The sequence below is a fragment of the Mastigoproctus giganteus genome, chromosome 11 (genome assembly GCF_048544385.1).
Source record: "Mastigoproctus giganteus isolate SK-2022 chromosome 11, ASM4854438v1, whole genome shotgun sequence".
Lineage (NCBI taxonomy): Eukaryota > Metazoa > Arthropoda > Arachnida > Uropygi > Thelyphonidae > Mastigoproctus > Mastigoproctus giganteus.
Window position 1 is genome coordinate 151,550,329 of NC_143585.1, and position 26,222 is coordinate 151,576,550.

A 26,222-nucleotide genomic window follows, 5' to 3' on the forward strand; every position below is an offset into this window, starting at 1 on the left:
TTGAGTACTGTATACAGGTCTGGAGGCCTCATTTCAAGAAGGATGTAGAGCTGCTGGAATGGGTACAGAGAAGGGCAACAAGATTAGTGAATGGAACAAAGGGTTGCTCTTACGAAGAAAGGCTTAAGTTTTGCAATTTACAGAGTCTGGAGACTAGGCACCGGCGAGGTGATCTGATAGAGGTGTATAAGGCTTTGAATGGTTTGAGCATGCTCAATGCCAATGGGATTCTTCATCTTGCTCAGAATAATCACCTCGGAGGGCATAAATTCAAATTGAGGAAGGACGGATGTCGGATAGATGTGCGGAAATTTGCCTTTGGCCAGCGGGTGGTTGGTTGGTGGAACCGACTTCCATCACTTGTTGTTGAAGTTGATAGCCTAAACAAATTTAAGGCTCAACTGGACAGGTATTTCGAACGAACGGAGGGGTGAAATGGGAGTGGGTTTTTTTTTTTTTTTTTTGGCTGATGCTGAATAAGCTTGCTTTCTTGCATCATATGCCTCTACTAATGCTAATGCTAACTCCTCAAATTCACCAACAAATTCCACATGCTCCTTCAGAGTTCTCCATTCCTCAACATTGCTGTCAACATTAGTTTTCTGTTTTTTTGATGACTCTCTCTCTCTCCCTCCCCACCAATGCTACTCTTTCTGAAATAGTTAATTACAGGCAACCTTGTATGACACAGTACTTCTACATCACGGTTTTGCTATAACACGCTTGATAAATTGCGGCAATCCTCGCAAACACTGTACTTATATAACATGGTTTCGCTCTAAGACGATTTTTTGAGAATTGCGGGAAATCTCATATAACACGGTATTTTTGTGCTGTGAAAACACTGCTGTTATGTTAGATGTAATTTTCAATGTTTCCATTCCTTTTTGTGAATCCCTGCTGTTGACTTGCTAGTCGTTATCGCCTTCATGGTATTTTTCTAAAGCACATTTCTGAATGTCACTACCATAAAACAATATAAACAACTTGCAGTTTCCGGTATACTGGTCTTTTCTGTTAGTGTAATCAATTATAAACGGATAGTAAACTCGATCTTCTTGCATTTGCTATAGTACCGATAGCTGGAATTCTGTGGATTTTCACATTATTATGGTGAAATGTGTTTCTCCTTCCATGAAATGTTCAATCATATAAAAAACACATAAATTTTCAGAAACTCATTACTCCGTATCTCACTTGTGCGTATCGTGTTTATTGCAACTTGGGTGCACCGTGTTCTTTGTTATTAATTGCTTATTTTAACTATTTTAAATTTTACAACCAAAATAAAGTCAGTGAACAGAAATATCAATATAAATAATACAGTATGTAATGTGTACATATTACAGTATGTATTAATTAAGCTATGTACGTAAGCATAAATTTATTTTTATTTTGCTAACTAGAAAATATTCTTCCAATTTTCACTTATCATTTAACTTTGTTAATTGGTAAGGTAATAAAGCTAAATTTGTGCTTTATATCTTTAAAGCGGGGGTCCACTGTATTTTGTTGGGAGATCCCTGGGTTAGGTTCTGTGTTATTGAACTTGTGCTTGTTTGAGACCATAAATTGTGACTTCGAAGCGTGCAGTTCATGACTTTTAAAGAGAGCAGAAGGTACACAAAATCTAGATGCTGCAGAAGAGATTGTGCTTAGCAGCGATAAAGAGGAAGAAAATTAAATGAATGTACATTATCTGATATATAAGTATCACAGTTTGTAAGGTAAGATGTTTGTTCAGCTATTACTATTTAAGTTGCTACTATTATAAAAAATAATAGTTAAAACATTAAGTTATTACAACTATAAAAATTAAGTTTCTGATAGTCATATATTTATAAAAAAAAAAAAAAAAAGGTGTATTTTTGTTAGCTTTTGGAATGTAACTCCCTTTTTTGTACTGGTTCTTAGTCCTGTATAACACGGTTTCGCATTACACGAGATTTTGTAGGAACCTAACTACCATGTTATCCAAGGGTTAGCTGTATTACACCTTCCCAAGCAATAACAATATTTCAGATAGCATCCAAGACATGACATTTTGGATGCAAATTATTCCTCTTCTCCTATGTTATCAGGCAGGCTCCTATATGCTCCTATTGAAACCATAGTTTATATTAAAAAGTAAGAGATTACCTCAATCTTTTTCGTGGAATGCTTCCAGTCAATTGTCCTACATTTGTGACGAATAAAATAAGATGAAAAAAGGTGAAAAAAATGAATTAATGAATTCCCTCACTCGCAGAGACCCGACCAAATCCGATGCACAACGGAACCGAAAGCCCCAACCCAATCCTGAAACACATCAAACCACTGCAGCAAGACCATGAGTGCGAGAAGACTGTGTCAGAATAAATAGTTAAAACTGCTTCCGATAATAAATAATTAAAATCACTATTAAAATTACAATTGAAAAGATTAAAAACTTGAAATTAAATGGATTAAAAGTTACGATCTGGATGAATACTCAAATTAAATGAAATGTACAGCTGTTTCCCTTCCTTAAGCGGACCACGCTTTTCGGTTGATCGCTGTGTTCACGATGGGAATATTGCAAAGTGTTTGTGTGTGTATTTGACTCTGAAATATAGAGAGATTTATATTGGCGCATGCACAAAAAGGACCAGAAATCCGAAATTAGATAAAGCCATTGCACAGTGATAGAATTTTTGTGTAGTTTCATTTCAAGCATTTCAGCGATCAATAATTTTATGTAATTGTGTTGTATATTTAAAATTACCAGTTCATTGAATACGAATACATGACCATCACTGACCGCATGAAAGGCCAACTCCGACGCGCGGACGGAAGCAGCATGTTGCTTGACACGTAAATCTAACATGCAACGAGTGAAACCCTAGTACAATGAATCACACCGACTACCCGAAATTTTGTACACAACATCATTTACCTGTGCTGAGCAAGAAGGAAGAATCGTGTGATTTTTTAATATATTATAGAGCTTCTGCATGGGCCTGGCTATAATTTTGAATTCAGTATTTCTAAAGAGTTTATTAAGCTGCCTGTACCATTATTCAATGTACGATATGGAAATAAAGTGTGTTTTATTGGTATTTTTAATGGGTATCATATTTGCTATTTTATTTTTAGCCTGTAATCTGATTTGATTTATAACGGAGTGAGGATAGCCTCTATTTAAAAACCTGTCAGTTAGTGAAACAATTTCTAAGTGTAAGGAGGGTTCAGACGAGGAACATTTGTAAGCATTGAAAAACTGGTCAAATACAATAGATTTCTTATACGTGAATGGATGATAACTTCGGTAATGCAGGTACATCCTCGAATTGGTGGGTTTTCGGTAAATGCTAAATTGGATTTTTTGCATGTCACGTGTGAGAGTGAAATTTAAGAAATTCAGGGCTTTTTTTTGTATCTGTTCCTCCTCCAGTGTAAAATGTAGTCTCGTGTGAATATTACCGAATACCAGTAGAATGTCCTGAGTGGTGTTTTGATATGTTATAATAAGTATATCGTCAATACATCTCCCATAGTAAGTAACGCAAGGAAGAAATGGTGTTAAATGAATGTCCTCATGGACTGGAAGCCTTCCACGAAAAAGATTGAGGTAATCTCTTACTTTTTAATACATTAAAAAATCGTGGAAGTTATTGAGCCCCGTAGCTCTGAATTTTTTACTAAACCATAGTTTATACGCGATTGATATGTCTTAATTAAAACAGAAGCCTTTTTAAAAGAAATATAATACTAATACATTTCAAGAGGAATAAGACATAACAATGTTTATCTCACAAATCCCAATGAGCTGGGCTACCATACCTGCCACTGTTGGATGGATGAGCTACTACCTAGTGCACAAAATAAACCTCATTTTAAAACTTTAATACATATATTGTTAAATTTAAGTGAACAGTGTTTTGTCGGCAAACGTAGTCCAAAGTTCCAACTGCACTTTCAAGCTCAAATCTAAGATCACATTAATTTATACAGTGTAACCTTAAATGTTCTTTAGTCTCTATTTGTCCACAAGAACATAACCCATTAGGTGCCAAGCCTTGTTCACATAGGCTAGAAGCTAAACCATGTCATGTCCAGTCAATACAAATATTGCATGTAGCTTGAATTGTAACCAAGGCTTTATCGTATCAATTCTAGGCAGAAACTTAAAATTTGCCTAACTTTTTCAGCATTTGACCATCTCTTGCCACAGTATTTAATATAGTTAAAATTCTTTTCTTGCTTAAAATTTACTCTCTCATATGTTTTCCCATCCACAGGGCAAGAAGTTATACCAGAGAGAGTCACACGGATGTTTTTTCTAGTAAAAAAAACATTAACCCAACAAGAAAAACCATATAATTAACAGGAAGTCTCCCGGCAATGACCTGTAATACCTCATTCGAAATTGTTCAACATGCTGAAGTAGTACTTAGAAGAACAAAACACTGAGCTTGTGCTAGATACTTTTTGATTACCACATTAGAAACTCTATGTATCAAGTCCTGGATGCATATGTGACTATGGGAACAAAGAAACATAATAGGTTTAATGCTCTTCCATTAATTCCTTAGTCTACTCTAATAACTCAATGGAGCTTGGAATACAGCATCCGTATTTTATTTTTCAAATATTTAACATGCTCATTATCCAATATCCACATAAAACTAGTGGTACTGGAAAGTAAAAACAAATACATCAACTTAAGTATCTCAGCATATAGAATATGCTGTTCAATGATCTAGAATAATCAAAATGTCCCTTTTTTTGTTGAAGCCAGTCTTCTGTTCTCTCAATACCGAAGAATGAAAAATTTTAACCAAGACAAAAACTTCAATTGGCCTCATAACTGCAGGGAAGGTGGTTAACTTCTTTAAAACGATAGGAGGGAGTATATGATGAGAGCCCTGTCGGTCAATTTGGCCCTGGAAGGATTGTGCAAGGCTCAAGGGGTAGAATTTTTTTCAGCCTGGTCTGTACTTGTTAACAGGAGAGACTGCTTCTACAAAGATGGGATACACTTAAAATAGAAAGGGTGCAAGAATGTTTGCTGATGCTATCGAGGCAGTGTTAGGTGGGTCGGAAAACTGCTAGATTGGGGGGATACAAGGACTAATAGATTAACAGTAGCCACTGGCAGAGGTGAAAGTGATTCTTGCACTGCTTCTATTGGAATGAGCCAAAATAAGATTCGGGATATTTCAGAGACTGCTGGGAATCATTGGGGTACAAATAGACACATAGGTTGTGTTAGGGTACCTAAGAAAAATAACAGGTGCATGTATACTTGCGTGTACACCAATGCTAGGAGTTTAGTAAATAAATTTGATGAATTTGAGGTATTGCTCAAAACATCAAAGGCAGATATTGTGGGGATTTCAGAGACGTGGTGTCACACAGATATAAGGAATGCAGAACTGGAATTTGGGGAGTACAATGTCTATAGAAAGGATAGGAAGGGAGGAGGGGTTATGCTATTAGTTAAGAAATACATAAAATCCAAGGAAGTGAAGCCAGTCGACATTGCTGGACAGTGCAGTGTCGAGTCAGTTTGGTGTGACATAAGCATTGGGAGATCAAAATTGAGAGTAGGAGTGTACTATAGGCCTAATGACTCTGATGAGTATAATAAGAAACTGTATGGGGAAATAGAGTGGGCCAGTGAATCAGAGTCTTATAATGGGGGATTTTAATTTCCCAGATACTGACTGGAATTTGGGGGCTGGTCAATCACACACTAGCAAGGCTTTTGTGGATTTATTGGATGATTGTTTTCTACATCAGCATGTTCAGGAGGCAACTAGAGAGAATAATACTCTTGATTTGATTATCAGTAGTGATTCTTCATGCATTGAGAATCTGCAGGTAAATGAACCACTAGGTGGCAGTGATCACAGTGTGCTGAAGTGGGATTTACTCAAAGAGGTAACTACCATGAGGGGTAAAGGGAAGGGTTATTGCTTTCGTAAAGGCGACTACGATGGACTGAGACAGTATTTAAATTCTATACAGTGGGACCAACTGATGATGTTACCAACAGCAAATTCAAAATGGGAAGCATTCAAAGAACTTATCTTGGAAGCTACTAGGCTTTACATACCAACTAAGAAATATTGTTCAAGGTTTAGGCCTAAGTGGATGTCAGATGAACTAATGAGACATATGGCAGAGAAGTAAAATGCATGGGATACATACAAATTAACACGTGACACAGAAGCCTATGATAGATACAAGTTGATCTGTAACCAAGTTACAAAGGAGGTTAGGCAGGCGAAGGCAGATTACAAGAAATCTTTGGCAAGGGATGCAAAGAAAACCAGCAAAGAGTTCTTTACTTATGTAAACTCTATAAGGAAGGGGATGAATCAGATTGGTCCACTTGATATTGATGGGTCAACTGTTGATGATCCTGCTCAGGTAGCTAACAAACTGAATGAATATTTTGCATCGACATTCACACATGAGGAGTTATTCAGCGAGGGGAATGCCAGAGGTGTATTCAACTCTGGCAGTAAGTTAGAGAATCTTGTAATAACTGAGAGTAAAGTGGAGGAGAAATTGTTGAAGATAAATACAAGAAAGGCACCTGGGGTGGATGGGATCTATCCAGTTATATTAAAGGAAGCAGCAAAGGAAGTAAGCAAACCCTTAGCCATAATTATGAGAGCTTCCTTGGACTTAGGGGAAGTACCCATGGACTGGAGATGTGCAAATGTGACCCCAATTCACAAAGGAGGATCAAAGGGCGACACAAGTAATTATAGACCTGTTAGTTTAACGTCTGTTCCTGGAAAATTAATGGAGGCACTGGTTAAAGAAGCACTGCAGGATCATCTAGACAAGACTTCAGTTATAGCTCGGACATAGCATGGTTTTGTTAAGGGGAAGTCTTGCCTGACCAATTTGATTGGATACTATGATGCAGTCACAAAAGAACTGGATGAAGGGAATAACTTTGATATTATATACTTGGATCTTAGAAAGGCTTTTGATACTGTTGCACATGGAAGACAAGACTGCTGCACAAATTGGAGCAGTGTGGCATTGGAGGCAAATTGCTGCTATGGATAAAGGGGTGGTTGAGGGGGAGAAGACAGAGAGTGGTAATCAATGGACACTGCTCATAGTGGACTAATGTTATTAGTGGAGTCCCTCAGGGTTCAGTATTGGGTCCATTATTGTTTTCTGTATTTATAAATGATATTGATAATGGTATATCAAGCTTAATGTCCAAGTTTGCAGACGATACAAAGGTTGGCAGGGTTGTCAAGGACACTACTGACACTATGCTACTGCAACAGGATCTGGAAAGGTTGAGCAGATGGGCTTCGAGGTGGCAAATGAAGTTTAACATTGACAAATGTAAAGTACTACATATGGGAAACAGCAACCCCAGAGCAATGTATCAACTCTGTGGTACTACACTGGCAGTGGTAGAGAATGAAAGGGACCTGGGGGTGGTTGTGCAGGCAGATATGAAGTTTTCTGAGCAGTGCAGACGGGCTGCAAGAGTAGCTCATGGTGTATTGTCGATGATATATAGGAATTTTTCTAGCAGGGATAAGGAGGTGATTATTCCCTCGTATAAGGCAATGGTCAGACCGCACCTAGAGTACTGTATACAGGTCTGGAGGCCTCATTTCAAGAAGGATGTAGAGATGCTGGAACGAGCAGAGAAGGGCAACAAGATTAGTGAATGGAACAAAGGGGTGCCCTTACGAAGAAAGGCTTACGTTTTGCAAATTACAGTGTCTGGAGACTAGGCACCGGCGAGGTGATCTGATAGAGGTGTATAAAGCCTTGAATGGTTTGAGCATGCTCAATGCTGATGGGATTCTTCCTCTTGCTCAGAATAATCACCTGAGAGGGCTTAATTCAAATTGAGGAAAGACAGATGTAGGATAGACGTGAGGAAATTTGCCTTTAGCCAGCGGGTGGTTGGTTGCTGGAATAGACTTCCATCCCTTGTCGTGGAAGTTGATAGCCTAAATAAGTTTAAGGCTCAGCTGGACAGGTATTTGGAACGAACAGAGGGGTGAAGCGGAAGTGGTTATTTTTTATTTTATTATTTTTTGGCTGATGCGGCATAAACTTGCTTTCTTGCATCAAATGCCTCTACTAATGCTAAAACATCTTGATTTGTCAAACTTACTAACTACAAGTGGGTGTAGTTTTGTATTGCAACACAACAGAACAATTCTTTGTTTATCAAATATCCACCATTAAAAGACTCTCCTCAAGCAGGAAGTATTTTTTTTGGAGCAAATTATAAAATGCACCTGTCTCATCAAAATTAAAAGTACTTTTTGTCTCATGTTTTTCAAGAATTTTTGCAGTGAATCTGGATCAGTTTTTCAACTCATCGAGACTCGCCATAAACATTTCACAAAATTTAGTTATTCTTATCCTTGTATCTTTGAAGTTAGCTACTGCTGCATCTGAAGTTACCAATTCCATGTTATTGAGCTGATAATCAGCCTCAAAATTGGGCTTGATATTGGCAACATTTTATTTCAAGCTCCTCATGTTTTGCACCACAAATTAATTTCCTGTGTTTTATCACTGCTCCAATTTTTCAGTATTGTGGACAAAGTAGGTAAAGAATTGATGCATTCTTCTGGTCTGTTTTACTTCATTTCATCCTGTTATCCTCTTGTATAATTTTCAATTTAATTTCCAGGCTTAATTCTCTCCATCTACACTTTGTCACCATAACTGAAGGCTTTAAATGGAGGCTTGAAGTGTTGGAACCCATGTTTAGTCTCTGAGCAAAGCTCTTCCAACCCCCCCCCACCCACCTCTTTCATCATGGCAAAATCCAATCTTTACATTTCAAAGAGTACAGCTCTAAACAGTGCTCACATACCAGCCACTTAGTAGTCCACTGGATCAAAGCTATTGATAACTATTTAGAGGCTTATGGATCATATGCCTTAGCATTTGGATTTGTACCTTTCTATATAGGGAATCACTTAACACTTTCTTTACATTTCTTTAAACTTCACTTTGACAGTTAAAAGAGTAAAATTAACTGAATTAAAAAAATAGACATCATCATCATCAGCCATTTTCAATCCACTGCAGGATGAAGGCCTCTCCAGCAACTTTCCAGTTCCTTCTGTTTTGAGCACTGGCCATCCATTTACTACCCACAGACTCATGAATTTCATCTATCCATCTCCGCCTTTGTCTTCCAGGTTTTCTTCTAGCTCCTCTTGGATACCATTCTGTTATTTTCTTAGTCCATCTGTCATCATGTATTCGAGCTATGTGTCCTGCTCAAGACCATTTTAGTTCTTTAGTTTTGATAAGAATGTCCTTTACTTGAATTTGCTGCCTAATCCATGTGTTTCTCTTCTAATCTAACAGTCTGATCCCCAATATGATTCGTTCCATTCTTCGCTGTGTAGTTCTCAGCTTCTCTTCCATTCTTTTGGTGAGTGCCCAAGTTTCACTTCCATAAGTCATGGTGGGGAGTATACATTGATTCATTATTTTACGTTTCAGACAAACTGGGATATTGCTCTTCAGTATGTGACTATATTTCCTGAATGCTATCCATCCAAAATTTATTCTTCTCTTGACTTCCAGCCATTTATCATTATTACAGCTAATAACTTGTCCCAGATAAGTATATGACTCCACCTTTTCAATTACTGCTCCTTCAATCATTACTTCCCTTTCTGTGGCATACTTGTTCATCGTTACTTTTGTTTTAGCCATATTCATCTTTAGTCCAAAATCCTTACTAGCTGTGCATAACTGATTAAGATTTTCCTCTAATTCTTTGGGATCGTGGCTTATGACCACAATGTCATCTGCAAATCGTAAATGGTTTAGGTACCCTCTGTTCACAATGACTCCTTTCTGCGACCAGTCTAATCTTCTGAAAGCTTCCTCAAGGGCAGCAGTAAACAGCTTCGGAGATATTGTGTCTCCTTGTCGAACTCCTTTCTCAATTTTAAATTTCCTACTGTCTTTGTCTAGTCTAATAAAGGAGGTAGCACTCTCATATATTTTCTTCAAAATTATAATATATGGGGTATCAATGCCTTGTCTTTCCAGTGCCCGAAACATTGCCTTATGCTGTATGGAGTCAAATGTCTTTTCATAATCCACAAATGCCAGGCATAATGGTGTTTTATATTCATTTGATTTTTCCATTAGCTGTGATATTACGTGAAGGTGATCCATAGTTGAGAATGCTGTCCTAAAGCCAGCTTGCTCTTTCGGTTGATTCTCATCAAGTATTCTTTCTAATCTGTTAGTAATGACCCTTGCGAACAACTTGTAGATGTGGGATAACAAGCTAATTGGTCTATAATTTCCAATTTCTGATTTATCTCCTTTCTTATGCAGCAAAACTATGATTGCATTATTCCACTGCTTAGGCATCACACCTTTTCTAATGCACTTTGTGAAGAGCCTTGCCAGTTTTTGTGTTATGTCTCTTCCTCCCAATTTTAACAACTCTACAGTAACTTCATCTTCCCCCGGGGCTTTCTGATTCTTCATTTTTTTCAATGCATGTGCTACCTCATCAGGAAGAATATCAGGTATGTCGTATGTGTTGCTACTTTGCAATCCATCTTCCCCACAGCTGGCATCATTCCCCTGCTCCTTGTATAATTCTCTATAGTAGTCTTCTGCTATTTGAATTATAAAAAAATAGACAGTGGTTCTTAATTCAGATTTTATTGTACACCACTACCACAAGATGCAAAAGATGATTGGAATAAAGGAAGAGACTTATACAACAACAAATATATGATTAATAACATTTTCAAAGCAAAAAATATAAGCACTTATATGCCAGCGCCTCCGTAGCCAGGTGGGCAGGAGCAGCCGTGCGTAGCACACGCTTCTTGATTAGACCGGGGTTTGAACCCGTGACCACCAAATACGGAGGATGCGGACAGGTCAGGGAATGACCACCGCATATCCCCGGAGCAATATGGCCTTAGTTGCTAATGCTCCTTAAAAACCAAATAACAATAATAACTTATAAGCCAGAATATGCAGTACATAAAGAAATGCAGTGAGTGGCTATCAAGTATGCCTACCTAATAGTGAAATTGGATTGAGATTGGTGAGTGGACAAGGCTACCACAGGCAATTTATTGTGTCCCTGGAACTATTAATGAAAATTCTGACAATATCCCTTGAAATAATCCATTTGCAGATGGATACAATAAAAATAATTTCCAGAAAACCTGTGGTATCCAAATGTTGCTTCACTGGTATCAAGTGGTGCAATGTGCACTATGAAAGCATTTCCTACACAGTACCACCAGCACTGGTAACAGCTGCCAAGAGAGACCCATTGAATCATGCTGTTTTTATCATATTCTGATCCTTCCATCAGTGTGGAAAAACAGCAAGAATTGCAAATTGTTTAACCAGGCAATTTTTTACCTCTCTTCCAGTTGGTGTTTCTGAGCTAACCATAACTGTACTCACTTATTTTTTTGCAACAGGAGTAGAATCTGGTTTGGTTGTCAGCTGCAATGTCCCATCTGAAATGAGGTATGTGTTTTGAAATGCCACTTTAGTTACCAATGTTGTACTGGATTGTTATTTAACTGACTGCAACCATTCTGCTACCCTGTACAAGTTGTGCTAGTCTCCATTGCCTTATTGCACCAACAAGCTGTTTCCAACCACACGATCACCATCAGCTGGATGGACCAATCTTGATATACACCAGAATCACGTGTACATCAAAACCCCAACAGAGTCGAAGTTTCCAAGATACTCATACAAGTGCATCCAGCACTGACTACCATGCTATATTCAAAGTCACTCAAATCTTTCATCTTGCATATTCTTAGACTAAATTACACACATACAGCACCTACATATCCATATCCATCTATTTTAGATATTATTTTCAATAATAGTATTAATGATACTATTATTGAAAGCACACTCCATTTCATGAAAATGAGTAAGCTTACCTCAAAGTGGCCACTCAGTACATACTAATCTCCAGTACTAATTGATAACATGAAATTTGATACCAAAATTTCCCCTTCTTCAGACAAGCAAAACTCTTGACCCATTTAAAAAACTAATAACACTTGATCATTACAATGCAAAAATACCTTCACCATAAAGATATTGCAAAACTAGTAAATTTCACACACACACAAAAAAAAAAAAAAAAAATCCCGCTATGTTTATTGCTAACTTTAATTTCAAACTGGATTTAAAAAGTAGTTCTATGCTGGTGTCTTACATAAAATTTTCAATGAATGCTGAAACTGATAACATAAGAATTCCCTAAGAATGTTAACAAGTTGCACATTTCATAAGGAGGGAAACATCATCAGGGAAGAAAGAGTTGAAAGGAGTAATAAAATGTTCAGCTAGAATTTCCAAAATATTTTGACTATTTTGAGTTTGTTTCATAACTGAAAATTCTGTCACTGTTTAAATAATATGATGCAAATATTAATATATTAATATGATTCAATGAACGCTGAAGCTGATTAATATTTCCCTAAGAATTTTAACCAGTTGCACATTTAAAAAGCAGAGAAACATCATCAGAGAAGAAAGGAGTAATAAGACATTCAGCTGGATTTTCCAAAATATTTTTACTCAAGTTTGTTTCATAACCGAAAATTCTGTCACTGTTTAAACAATGATGCAAATATAATCAAAGTTTTTTAAATAAATAAAATATTAATTGGAGTTAGTATATATTACCTCCATCACTTGTCTCCAAATGAAACATAGCTACTTGTGGCATCCATTATGTACTGTTTTTAATGTAAAATTTTCTCTTATTAATTTGGATTTACAAAATTTATCCTGTCCCCCATCACTTAATTTTTTATGCTGCATCTAACTTTTCACTTGTTCTCTTGTTATGCCTCACTTACCTCTGTCAAAAGCACACTATGGGTAAAATTTACCAAACAACAGAATACTGTCCTTACTCATCCATATGCTTCCTGAAAGGACAGATGGAATTATAGTTGCTGGTTGATTGTTGTTTGTATTCTCCAACAAATCACAATAATAGAAAAACTACATAACTGATATTTAGCCTGTAGTAAATCAAAATAAAAACAAAAAACACTCCATCCACCTTTTGGAGAAAATAGGTGGGTAAAGATATGCCCCCTCCCAAATTCAGAAAAATAACAGATAGAGAAATACAGTATATATGTCACACAAGTGATGGAGGGTATAAATTTCAAGAGAAATGAAAAAAAAATAAATAAATAAATAAATAAAAAAGAATATATATATATATATATATTTACTAATTTGCTGCTCCAAATGGTGAACCAAGTTCATTACTGTGTCTACTTTGTTCTCCAGGGTTACTTGCGTTTGCTGTATTGAAGCATAATGAGCAGATAAATATTCAAAATTCTCCTCCAATTTCTATTAAAAAAAATGTAATTATCAGATGCAACATGTATTAAATAAGTAGTCATATAAAGGAATGAAAATAATAAACATTAACTTTCAGAACACAAGTATTTAATTTTCCAAATTTCTTATTAACTTTCAAACAAGTTTCTTTTTTTTTAAACAAGATTACCCATCAAAATGACCTTCTAAATATTTGGTTTTATAAAATCACTTATCACATTATGACAGTAATAAGGCCTTACCTTTTAGTATTACAGGATAATATGGTTAATTATTAACAAATTAGTCTAATAGGCAACAGTCAGATAGAGTAAAAAAATATATGTATACCATGATAACCAATACATTAAGTTGATGTAAACAAGAAAATCTACATCTTATACATTTAAGAATCTACATAGGTTCTAAATCTCAGATCATTCATTATTTTTATCACACAGTAAACAGCTAATCTGCAGAGGTTATCCTGGTTGTAGTCAAGCACAGACACTAACATGCTGTTAATGATATATAAGAGTATCTCTTTATTTTATTAGAAATGGGTGGAAATTGATCTGATAAATGCAGGCAAAGGAAGACTTTCAGCAACAGCGTTTTATACTGATTTAACAGATTATTCCAATCAAGAACTTTTCAGTGAATGATGGAAGATTCTGAATTCTAAGAGATAAAGCCAGTGCATAATTTGAGTCTGTGGTGGGAGCTTAAATTTATAACTGGCTCACTTGAAGAAGTAAAACACCACAGAAAGATGGGCTTAATATGAGAGGCACATATTTCTGCTGCATAGCATTAGCATTAGTAGAGGCATTTGATGCAAGAAAGCAAGCTTATGCAGCATCAGCCAAAAAAAAATAAAAATAACCACTTCCACTTCACCCCTCTGTTCGTTCGAAATACCTGTCCAGCTGAGCCTTAAACTTATTTAGGCTATCAACTTCCACGACAAGGGATGGAAGTCTGTTCCACCCACCAACCACCCGCTGGCTAAAGGCAAATTTCCGCACGTCTATCCTACATCTATCTTTCCTCAATTTGAATTTATGCCCTCTCAGGTGATTTTTCTGAGCTAGAGGAAGAATCCCATCAGCATTGAGCATGCTCAAACCATTCAATGCTTTATACACCTCTATCAGATCACCTCGCTGGTGCCTAGTCTCCAGACACTGTAATTTGCAAAACTTAAGCCTTTCTTCGTAAGAGCACCCCTTTGTTCCATTCACTAATCTTGTTGCCCTTCTCTGTACTCGTTCCAGCAGCTCTACATCCTTCTTGAAATGAGGCCTCCAGACCTGTATACAGTACTCTAGGTGTGGCCTGACCATCGCCTTATACAAGGGAATAATCACCTCCTTATCCCTGCTAGAAAAATTCCTATATATCATTGACAATACACCATGAGCTACTCTTGCAGCTCGTCTGCACTGCTCAGAGAACTTCATATCTGCCTGCACAACCACCCCCAAGTCCCTTTCATTCTCTACCACTGTCAGTGTAGTACCACAGAGTTGATACGTTGCTCTGGGGTTGCTGTTTCCCATGTGTAGTACTTTACATTTGTCAATGTTAAACTTCATTTGCCACCTCTCAGCCCATCTGCTCAACCTTTCCAGATCCTGTTGCAGCAGCATAGTGTCAGTAGTGTCCTTGACAACCCTGCCAACCTTTGTATCGTCTGCAAACTTGGACATTAAGCCCGATATACCATCATCAATATCATTTATAAATACAGAAAACAATAATGGACCCAACACTGAGCCCTGAGGGACTCCACTAATAACATCAGTCCACGATGAGCAGTGTCCATTGATTACCACTCTCTGTCTTCTCCCCCTCAACCACCCCTTTATCCATAGCAGCAATTTGCCTCCAATGTCACACTGCTCCAATTTGTGTAGCGGTCTTCCATGTGCAACAGTATCAAAAGCCTTTCTAAGATCCAAGTATATAATATCAAAGTTATTCCCTGCATCCAGTTCTTTTGTGACTGCATCATAGTATCCAATCAAGTTGGTCAGGCAAGACTTCCCCTTAACAAAACCATAGAAAAGAGGTGGGTAGATTGTGGTTCTTATGATATACCTAATTAGTGTAGAGTCTTTAATTGTATAGGTGCTGACTGGATAAAGTGCCTACCCGGCAACCCAAAGGTCGCGGGTTCAAATCCTGCCTCGGGCTTGGATCAGAGTACTGCAAAAACCTTGGAAGGTGCATTATGGCCACAGAAGCTGTTGCGCCAATAACTAACAAAAAAAAAAAAAAAAAAAAAATTGTATAGGTGGTACTGTTTGACAATCTCCTAAGATTCACTACACAGGAGGATATAAAGAAGCTGATATAAAGTTTTGGATCATATGTTACTTCAAGATCTGCATGGTTTGAGACAGTGATTCAGAATTTTGTCTAAGTTTTGTCACTGTTTTTGATGACCTGAAACAATAATTTCAATTTCATTGGATTGACACAAGGACAAATTGGCACACTTTTTCCATATATATTAGTACTTCAGATTTTCATTTTGATGCCAAGTCATAGAATAAAATCTGCTTGTAAACACATTTTCTGTATACACAGAATGATTGCTAATCCATTTTAACCATCATGCAAAATGCTCAATTAAAGCTTACAGTATCAATTTGTGAGTGTGTTGATTGTTTGGCCACTGGTATGTCAAAAGTCAAGGTCACCATGCCTACATTATTGTAAATGGACTTTTATTATGTAAAGATTAAGAACCCAAAATGGAATGGCCATTTTTTGGGTCCTCTGTGATAGTGATTTTGCCACTTTTCATTCATTTGGAGAGGTTTGTGTATAAATTTCATTGGTTGGATTATTTTGAATGTATACAGAGGCAAATAAGGTAATGAGCATTCAGTTATGTCTGCGAGTTGTTTGCATTTATGTTCATTTTGCTAGTGTTTGGAAAGAAAAATCCTCAAATTTCCATGATATATATATATATATATATATATATATATATAAAAAGAAGCAACCCAAACACAAAACCTAGCAACTTGGGCCACAGCATGAAGAAAGTTGATGAATGTTCTCTTGTCAAGGCATGATTAAAACCAGGCCTTCACCACTGTGCTAGCTACAATGGTTAAATTCAGTTGGTGACCAGAGGCATTTTCAAGTCTCTTCAGTCAGGGCTATAGTTCAGTTATCTCAGACAGAGGTAGATGGATTATTCTCTGAAAATTATTCTGTTTTCCAGCCAGAACATGAAATCAACCCATGAACACAGAGAAACAGTTTACTATGATTACTGCTGCCAACATGCCCAGAGGCCTCAACATCTTACCATTAGCATTTCCTAAACTAAGCTTACTGTGTGTGTGTGTGTGTGTGTGTGTGTGTGTGTGTGTGTGTGTGTGTGTGTGTGTGTGTGTGTGTGTGTGTGTTATTTTGGTTTTTAGGAGCATTAGCAACTAAGGCCATATTGCTCCGGGATATTCAGTGATCATTCCCTGACCTTTCCGCATCCTCTGTATTTGGTGGTGACGGGCTCGAACCCCAGTCTAATCAAGAAGCGTGTGCTACGCACTGCTGCTCCTTCCCACCTGGCTACGGAGGGGTGTGTGTGTGTGTGTGTGTGTGTGTGTGTGTGTGTGTGTGTGTTGTAGGATCCTGACATCTCAGACAAACCATGGCTCATAGGTTTAGATACCTTTAGGCAGTCAACTTACATCTGCACATTTTCCATGACTCAAATCTCAAAGTGTTTTACAGCTGCTATCCATTATATGAAACTATATTAAAATATTGTATGCCTATTCATTTAAAATTGAACGAAAATGCAAGCATAATTAAAAATGTATACAATATAGTTTAAATTCCGATAGTATCTTATCTGTATCAAGTAATGAACCACATCTCTCCCCTTCCCAAATGGGGGGAGATGATTTATTTGCACAGATTTTGATGGAATTCAATTCAAATCCTTTTTAAAGTAATGTGTTAGCAAAATGATTAGTCAGATTAAGTCCTTTAAAGTACAATAATATTTTGTTACAAAGAGATATTAACTTAAGTACAGTGTGCATTAACTCTTTTGTAATTCAGCATTATTTTCACTGTCTTTCCCCATGCTCTAGAAATGTGATGTGTAAAAATTTATCTATTTCTGGGTTTTCATGGGCTAATATATAAAACATCAAAACAAAACAGTTTAAAAGTTTTGATGCAATATTTCTTCTTGGAAGAAAATATTCACCAAACTTCCTGACCAGATAATGAAAATTATTTGTACTTTAGAGCACCTACTTTGAATTCCTTTTGCTTATTCTTTTATAGGCAGGTAGAGATGCAACATCCAAAATATCTGCAGAAATCTCTTCCTGCTAAATATATTCTCGAAAAATTGAATTCTCTCTGTCCATTCTTAAGACCAACATTTCTTCATACTGGTTTTTTTCATTTAGTCCCCCGTTAATAATAACATGAAAAAACTTCATTTAGTGAAAACAAAAACCAGTCACACCAATATCGAATGGTCACACTGTTATTTGTAAATTTTCTTTTTCCCCTTAATTTCTTCAGAAAGGCCATTACAAGATCTTGGCAGCATGTCTAAATACTTGACTGTAACACAGACATTATGCCTGTTTCCAACATGTACTTGAGAAAGAGGAGGGAGGAATGCCTGCTGTTAACAACTGAATATAAACAGCAATTTAGTTCTTCAGACTGCACATATAAAGGGATGGCTAAACAGTAACTAAATGCCAACAGAGCGGAAAACAAGTTCCATAATTGGAAACACCAATGGGCATTATGGCTGTGAAGTGGGCTGGAAGGTGGAATTTCCTGATACTGTGGTGGACACAACATTCAACTGAAAAAGGGTGAATCCAAGTAACTGCAGTCAAACATAAGAAATCCCATTTCTGCAAGATCTCTGAAATTAAATTAATGTTTAAAGCGAATATTGACATTGCTAGTCATTGTTAATAAATTTGACGAACAACGAAGTTCGTCAAATTCATTTTTTCCTTTATCACTCCCAACTCTCTTAAATCACACAACTTTTGACTTTCTTTCAAACTTTAAGGGTGGTTAAATTACCAAAACCAGGCCATTTTACTTCAAAATGACTTAGATTGGTTCTACAAATGGTCTAAAAAATGGTAATAACTGAAGTTTAGTCTTCTAAATGTAAGGTTTTGCATCTATAGTAACAGTAATAAATAATAAAGGAACTTACAAACTGGTGAGAGGAGTCAAAATTTGCCCAGGAAAAAAAAGATAAAGGTTAGTGTAAACAGGTGGCTAGAATGGTATATGGCATCTTATCTATGATATACAGGACATGGCAAATAGGAAAACAGATGTCATTATAACTTTGCATAAGACAATGGAGAGAAACCACATTTAGAATATTGTGTTCAGGTCTTAGGGCCATACCTGAAGAAGGACACAGAACTTCTAAAAAGGAAGGGCAACCAGATTGCTGAGGAGTGCTAATCAATGTCCCTATGAAGAATGGCCAGAAAGTGCAGGTTGCAAAGCTTGGCAATGAGACAACTTTGGGAGGAGCATCTCATAAAAGCAAATAACTTCCTGAAGGGATCAGTAAAATGAAATGAGTCATATTTTCACTGGCAAAAAAAAAAGACTGGGGATGGAGAGACAAATAAAATATTTTGCAGAGTAATAAAATGCTGGATTTCACAAAAACTTCTGGCAGTACGCTGTAGCTCAACGGAATGAACTGCCTGCAACAGTAGCTGAGGTTGCTAAAGTTCAAAGCAGAATTGCTGAGCAACCACTTTTTTTGGTAAAAATGATAGATTTTTTCTTTTCTCTCTCTATCTTTTTCCTTTGCAGATAAAGAAAAACCCACTTCCTTGCATATAAATGATGATGCAAAGATCATGCATAATAATCATAAATGCCATTATAATACTAACCCAACTTTCTCCAATTTAATTATCCTAATAGTGAAGCAATTTTCTTTACTGATTTTAATGTTCACAACTCCAGCTAATTTAAATTTTTTTAGTTCCATAATTGGAACTAAAAAACTTAGACTCAGTATAATGGGTCAGCAAATGTGGATTTACCATGAAGCTTAAACATGGTCATATGTTTTTGTAAAATTTGCAAAAGTAAGTTATTTTAACCACAATTGGCTAGAATTCCACCCCGACTTCCCCCCACCACACTTCCCCTCGGTTGCAGGGTGTTGGAGTGGCTGCAGGCATTTTTGGGATCCGGCTATGGGGAAGTTAATTTGGGGATACATTTAGTTTGGGTTTAGTGGGATATATTTATGTAGTTCGCAGTCACTTCCATGTATAGTTAAGTTATTGCTGGCCGTCCCAGTGCAGGAATACTCCTTTCGCACACTGTGCCAACTCACCCAGTGTCGTGACACGAAGGTGCAGGGCCAGAGGTCATATCGTGATATGAATGTGTCCTACATGCTCGGCACCAGAAGTACGTGGGTAGTGGAGAAGAAACAAGGTTTGAAATGTGTGGAGCCAGAAGCTAGTCTGTGGAAAATTCTTTCAACCAGATGGGTAAAATCGTAAGTGGTGGATTTGGTTCTCATCAACACCTAGTCAAAGCAGTTCTCTCCTGCTGATAATGTAGCATATGCATTTATAAATGCACCATACATTTTTCCCCCTTTTTTGTTGGGAATCGCACAAAATAGAATTTATCAGAATTCCTGTGTTTGTAGGGTACAAACCTGTGGAAGTACTACAAACTGGGAGTTTGTCTGTGTGAAGTCGCATGTTTTATGCATCCTGACACATAGGATTACATCTTAGCGTACCACCTTGTCCTGACAAGTGTGGCGGTTCCAGACGAAACAGCATGCGAAACGGCCTGAAGAAACACGTTTTCCAGTGACAAAACTTCTACACATTCATCAATAGGACAATGTACAAAGTATTTAAGATAATAGTATTTTCAAACATTTTACAACAATCCTAATAATTTCCATGACATTACCAATAACAAGCTGTGAAGCTGAAAGAAATTTTTCTAAACTATCAATAATAAAAAACAAATTTCGATCAACCAGGCTAGAGGAAAAATTGAATTATCTTTCTATTTTATTCTCTATAGAAAATATTACAAAACCGTTGTCATATGAAGATACGATCAAACAGTAAGCAGGCAAAAAATGTAGGGAAAAGAGTATTATAGAGGTGTGTCAGGAAGTTAGGCCTGACATAGCTGAGTGGTCAGGAGCGACAATGCATAGCACGCATTCCTTGAATGGACCAGGGTTCAAGCCCATGACTACTAAATACGATAAATATTTGTATTGACGATTTATTGTAAGCTCTACTGACTTGGTTGTCGTGCCAGAGTATAAACAGAAAATTTAATTAATAAAAATGCTTTTTTCCTAAATTTTATGATGTTTGTGGTATTGGTCATTATTAAATTTGTAATTTATTGTGATTTCTTTTTTCATTCTAAATAAATATTCACTTTCGTACCTAATTTTGTATTCTTTCTATTAAAGAGGGCCCTAAAAATTATATAAGCTTCAGGCCCCGAAAAACCTGGATCTGCCCATGTGGGTGAGAAATCTTGCAGATCATCCCAATAAATGGAATGATCCATGTTGATTTCTGTTCTTGTTTTCCTTGGTTGAACTATTATTTTGAATCTTGTAATCCTAATTTTCTTTTCAGATTCTGTTAGCGAAACAGAATTTGAAAAAATTTGTAGGGATGAAATGTTTTATTCCTCATTCTGCCCAAACTCTCATCCTTTATCTGAACTATGGTTTTCCAGTAAACATGTTACACTGTTTAAGATTACCAGAATTGGCTTGCATCCAATTCTATTGCTCATTTCCAGCCTACACTAAGGATCTAAACAGTTGTAAACAAGTTATAAGTGCGCACTCAATTTTAAAAAGATTAAGAGTAAATGAAGCGATTGGCAAAACCATTACTGTAAGTGGTGGCCAAAGCTGTTTTTCTAACGCAGTGTAGTAACCTAAGTTCGCTACTTAGTGCACTGATATTGTAGAGGCACCTTCAACATGAATTACCTTAGAACTGCACTAGTCTATATAAAACCATGCCAGTGGAGAAGTACATTGGTGTTTTCTTTAGTGTTTAACATTGCCAAGACCTGAAAGCATCGTGATAATAAGATGTCTCCACATCCTGATGGCAATTCTACACTTTTTAACCATAGATAACACTGGTCAACATGAAAATCACATTAAAATTTGTTGATTGGCTCTTGTTTTCGAATTACAGTTGGGGGGTCTCTGTAATGGAGTCAGCTTTCTTTATAGCAATGGTTTTGCTATCTAAACCTGGCTTCATTTCTACCTTTCACTGATGAAACTTTGAAAATGACAGGCAAGAGCATTTTCAAAGTTTCATTAGTAAAAGGTATAAATGAAGTCAACTCCCTCTCTCAGCCTTACTCGTGGGAACCAGTTAAAATACCAATTATGGCTTGAAATAATTTGCTATATTTCAAGCTTTCTTCAGCACATCAGTTTCTGAACCAAGGATCTCTGTACTTTAATTTTTTCTTTTGTAATTGCTTCTGGTAGGTTCTCACACCACAACTAACAGAACTGATACTGCAAAGCATCTATGTGTCAGCTATTTCTTTATCTTACAACATTTTCTCAATTGAAAATGTTGTGAATAAATATGTGGTCACATGCAACAATAAAGAACTTCCTGAGTGAAAAACCTTCTCCTCTTGTTTTAGACTCTGCCTAACCTTGGCAGTAGAAATGCCTATGAATAAGTTAGAATCACCTTGTAACATATGGTGAAACGATACATTCCACATAATTCATGCAATGTAGACTAATGCATCTAACAGCCAATTCATTATCTACAGACAAACAATGACAGACTGATTTTACAAGGATAAGATACACTTAAATAGAAGGGGGTACAAGAATATTTGCCAATGCTATCGAGACAGTAATAGGTGGGTCAGAAAACTGCCATCTTGAGGGGATATACACAGACTAATAGATTAACCAGAGCTGCAAGTAGAGGTCAAAATGATTCTTACACTGCTTCCACTGGAACATGCAGCAGCCTGGAAAGCAAGACGTCAGGGATTTCAAGCCCTGCTGTGGGTCGTCATGGAACAAGTAAATACATGCGCATGTATACTTGGCATGTATACTAATGTCAGGAGCATTGTAAATAAATTTGATGAAATTGAAGTACTGATTATGGATGAAATGCAGACTTTGTAGAGGTATTGGACACATGGTGTCAGTCTGACATAATGCTGAATTTGAATATGAGGACTACAATACATGCAGGTAGGACATGTTCATGTTATTAAAACAATCTTGCTTATTAGTGCAATCTTAAAATTAGCCCATATGGGTTACAGGCCACCGTGGCTTGTGGCCCACATGCACTGATTCTTAAGGCCTGAATTTTGAACTAAGCCTCCTTATTTGAGCCAGTTTGGTATGACATAAGCACTGGGAAAACAAAAATGAGAGTAGGAGTGTGCTATAAGCCTAATGACTGTGATGTGTATACCAAATAACTAGAGTGGCTAGGAAATCAGAATGTCTTACAATGTGGGATTTTAACTTTCCAGATGTTGACTGCAATTTGTGGTTTGGTCAATCATACACTAGCAAGACTTTTGTGGATTTATTGGAGGACTGTTTTCTACAGCAGTGATTCTTCATGCACTAGGAATCTGCAGGTAAAAGACCCAAAGGGTGGCAGTCATCACAGTGTAGTGACATGGAACTTACTTAAAGACAAAACTACTGTGATTAAAGGGAAAGGCTTCCTCTTTTGTGAAGGTGACTACAGTGATCTCAGATAGTTTTTAAATTCTATGCAGTGGAACCAACTGATGTGTTAACAGCAAATTCTAAGTGGGTAGCATTTGGGGAAATAATCATAGAGGCTACTAAGCTTTTCATACCAACTAAGAAATTCTGTTCAAGGCTTAGACCTAAATGGATGTCAGATGAACTGATGAGATGTGGCAGAGAAGAAATGCATGGGATGCATCTAAATTATTGGGTGATACATGGTGCATATGGTAGATATAAACTAGTCTGTAATCAAGTCACAAAGGAGGTTAAGCAAACTAAGGCAGATTACAAGAAAGAATAGCAGCAATGACTTCTATGCTAATATTAACAACAGAAGGAAGGGATTGAATCACATTGGGCCACTTGATGTCAATTGTGTAACTGTTCATGACCTTGCTCAGGTTGCTGACAAACTGAATAGGTATAAAGGGATGCCAGAAGTTTGCTGCCAGGAAAGCTCTTGTGGGTTTTGACAATGATATACAGAAACTTTGCTAGAAAGGATAAGAAAGTGATTATCCTCTTGTACAAGGTCATGGTTAGGCCGTACCTCAAGAACAGGTCTGGAGGCCTCATTTTACAAAAGATGTTGATCTGCTAGAATGGGTGCAGAGAAGGGCAATGTGATTGGTGAAGGAAACCAAAGGGTGCTCTTACCAAGAAAGACTTCAATTCTGCAAACTACAGCATCTGGAGACTAGACACCTGTGAGAAGATCCGATTGAGGTGTTTAAGGCCTTAAATGGATTGAGTAAGCTCAATGTTGATGACATTTTTTCTCTTGCTGAGACTACACACATAAAGGGACCATAAATTCAAATTGAGGAAGGATGGTTGCAGGGCAGATGTAATAGCCTTCAGCCAACGGGTGGTTAATTGTTGGAACCAAGGCTTTTGATCCTGTTTGGCTTCTATCCTAAGGTCACTTCTGATTTTTTTTTTTTTTTTTACAGCTGCATAGCCAGTTTAATTTATCACCACTCATATGACAGGACAGCTTGCTGTATTCTAACTCTCTAACTAATGCTGCAGTTTCCCAGATTCTCTTCTTTCACTCGTGCTTTCTTGCTGTATTTTAATAATTTCCTTCCTCTGATTGTTAATTCTATCCATAGATAGTAGTATACTATATTCCACACATGAGTTTGACAACTCATGATCTCCACAAACAGTTATTACATACTGAATATCCACCACCCATTCCATAAATGCTTATCTCCAAGTAATTTATAATGCAGAGAAGAAACCTTATCAATCTTAAACTCCTAAAACTGAATGGAGTCCTATTTCTCACAAACAGATTGCATCTCACACGATAATCTTCAACACTCAGATTTCTAGACAAGAAATCTAAGTGTTAAATGTATTTCAAGCTCTTGATTTAAAAAATTGAACAGCAACTATACCTAGATAAAAATACGCTGCCACTACCATTTTTTAATGGTAGTAACAGCATATTTTGATCTTATTTATTTCAGAATTTTAATAACAATTGAAACACAGTTAAGTATTTCAAAATTCTGTGATTATTATAAAAATCTATCAAAATATTGAAGATATATGAAAATTTGCCCCAAGCAAGGCAATTTTGCTTACGCTTTCCCAGTTGAATTACTCTTCGGGGCTATCCCTTTGAAAGTACTAAAACAGGAGTTCACCCTATATACAAATGCACATCTTCCAGTCACATAGCTCCCCGAGGAGCTGTTATGACCACCAACAAATTCCTCCAACAGCATCGATGGTGTCCTATACGAGCAGCATCACAAAGTGTCAAAGTTCACTAATCCCATCTTTCCTCCTAGTTGCAGGTCTTCCTCTGCACCTCTTCCCTTCAGTTTTTCCTTCCATTGTATTCTTCAACAGAAAGTTTCCCTTCTTATTATATGACCAAGAAACTTGAATTTTCTTTTGTTGATGCTATGAAGAAGAATTTTAGGCCTGCCAATTTTATTCAATACCCACTCATTTGTTCTTCGATCCAAGTAAGAAATACGCAGTATTCTCCTGTAACACCACATTTCAAATGCCTCAATTTTCTTCCTGTCAACTCTTTTCAGATTCCATCCTTAACACATACATAAGTGGCAACTGGAAAAATTAACGAATCAATGATTCCCAGCTTTGTCTTTAGGGGCAGATCATGATCTCTCCATAATTTTATCATATCAGCAACCGACATTTTAGCAATTGCCTGCCATCTCTTTACATCGTTTGAGCTGTCACTATTTTTTTATTTATTCTTGACCCCAAGTAATCAAATTCATCAACTTCTTCGATATCTTGCCCATTAACCTTCACTTTACTGGAATCGAGATTATCACTAATCACCATAATTTTAGTTTTGCATACATTCAGAAACAATCCTTTTTTCTTATTTGCTTCACATACTCTCCTCAGAGTTTCTTTAAGATGATCCTTAGAATTACAAATTAGCACAGTATCATCTGCATAACAAAGATATGCAGATGACACTGTTTTTTTGTTATGTGCATTTATGCACCACACACACACCGGTGTCCAAAGAAAGTGCATCACTTACGAACCCTTTTTCGCGATGGTATGTTATATTAATGACTAGTATCACAAATAGAAATATAAACAAAAGATATTAATAGTTAAGGCAAAGCTAAGTAATATTTGACAGGTGCTCTCAAAATATTCCAAAATGAGCTTTTCAAACCTTTATACAACAGTTTTGGTAAACACAACAATTATGGCTGAAATGTTATCAGAAGCCTTCAATTTGCTTCAGTTTATCATTTTAAATGGAAAACAAAATGAAAAGTTCACAGATGCAAAGCTGTTGTCATCAGGGCCAGAGGCTCTGATGACAGCAGTACACCATCAAGGCATTGACAAGATCAATTTCAGAAGAACTGATAGTTCATGGTTCCAAACACGAATTATGGCTTCCTGAAGTTTCATACAGTCTGGATGGTATTCTTCACCATGTCTACGACAAATCGTTTGTCTCCCATCAGAGCCATGCAGGTTGAATTTCTTCTCATCCGAGAAAATAACTGACTTCCACTGCTCGGGGGTCCAT

At 36.9% G+C, this 26,222-nt stretch overlaps 1 protein-coding gene across 2 annotated transcripts in view; it reads right to left on the reverse strand.

Moving 5' to 3' along the window:
* LOC150078517 (uncharacterized) overlaps positions 1 to 26,222 on the reverse strand; it is a 257,309-nt gene that overhangs the window by 23,162 nt on the left and 207,925 nt on the right. For both annotated transcript variants that reach the window (XM_090384324.1, XM_090384325.1), the window contains exon 11: positions 13,254 to 13,377. In XM_090384324.1, the coding sequence (XP_090240450.1) occupies positions 13,254 to 13,377 (124 nt within the window). The remainder of the gene's footprint in view (positions 1 to 13,253; positions 13,378 to 26,222) is intronic.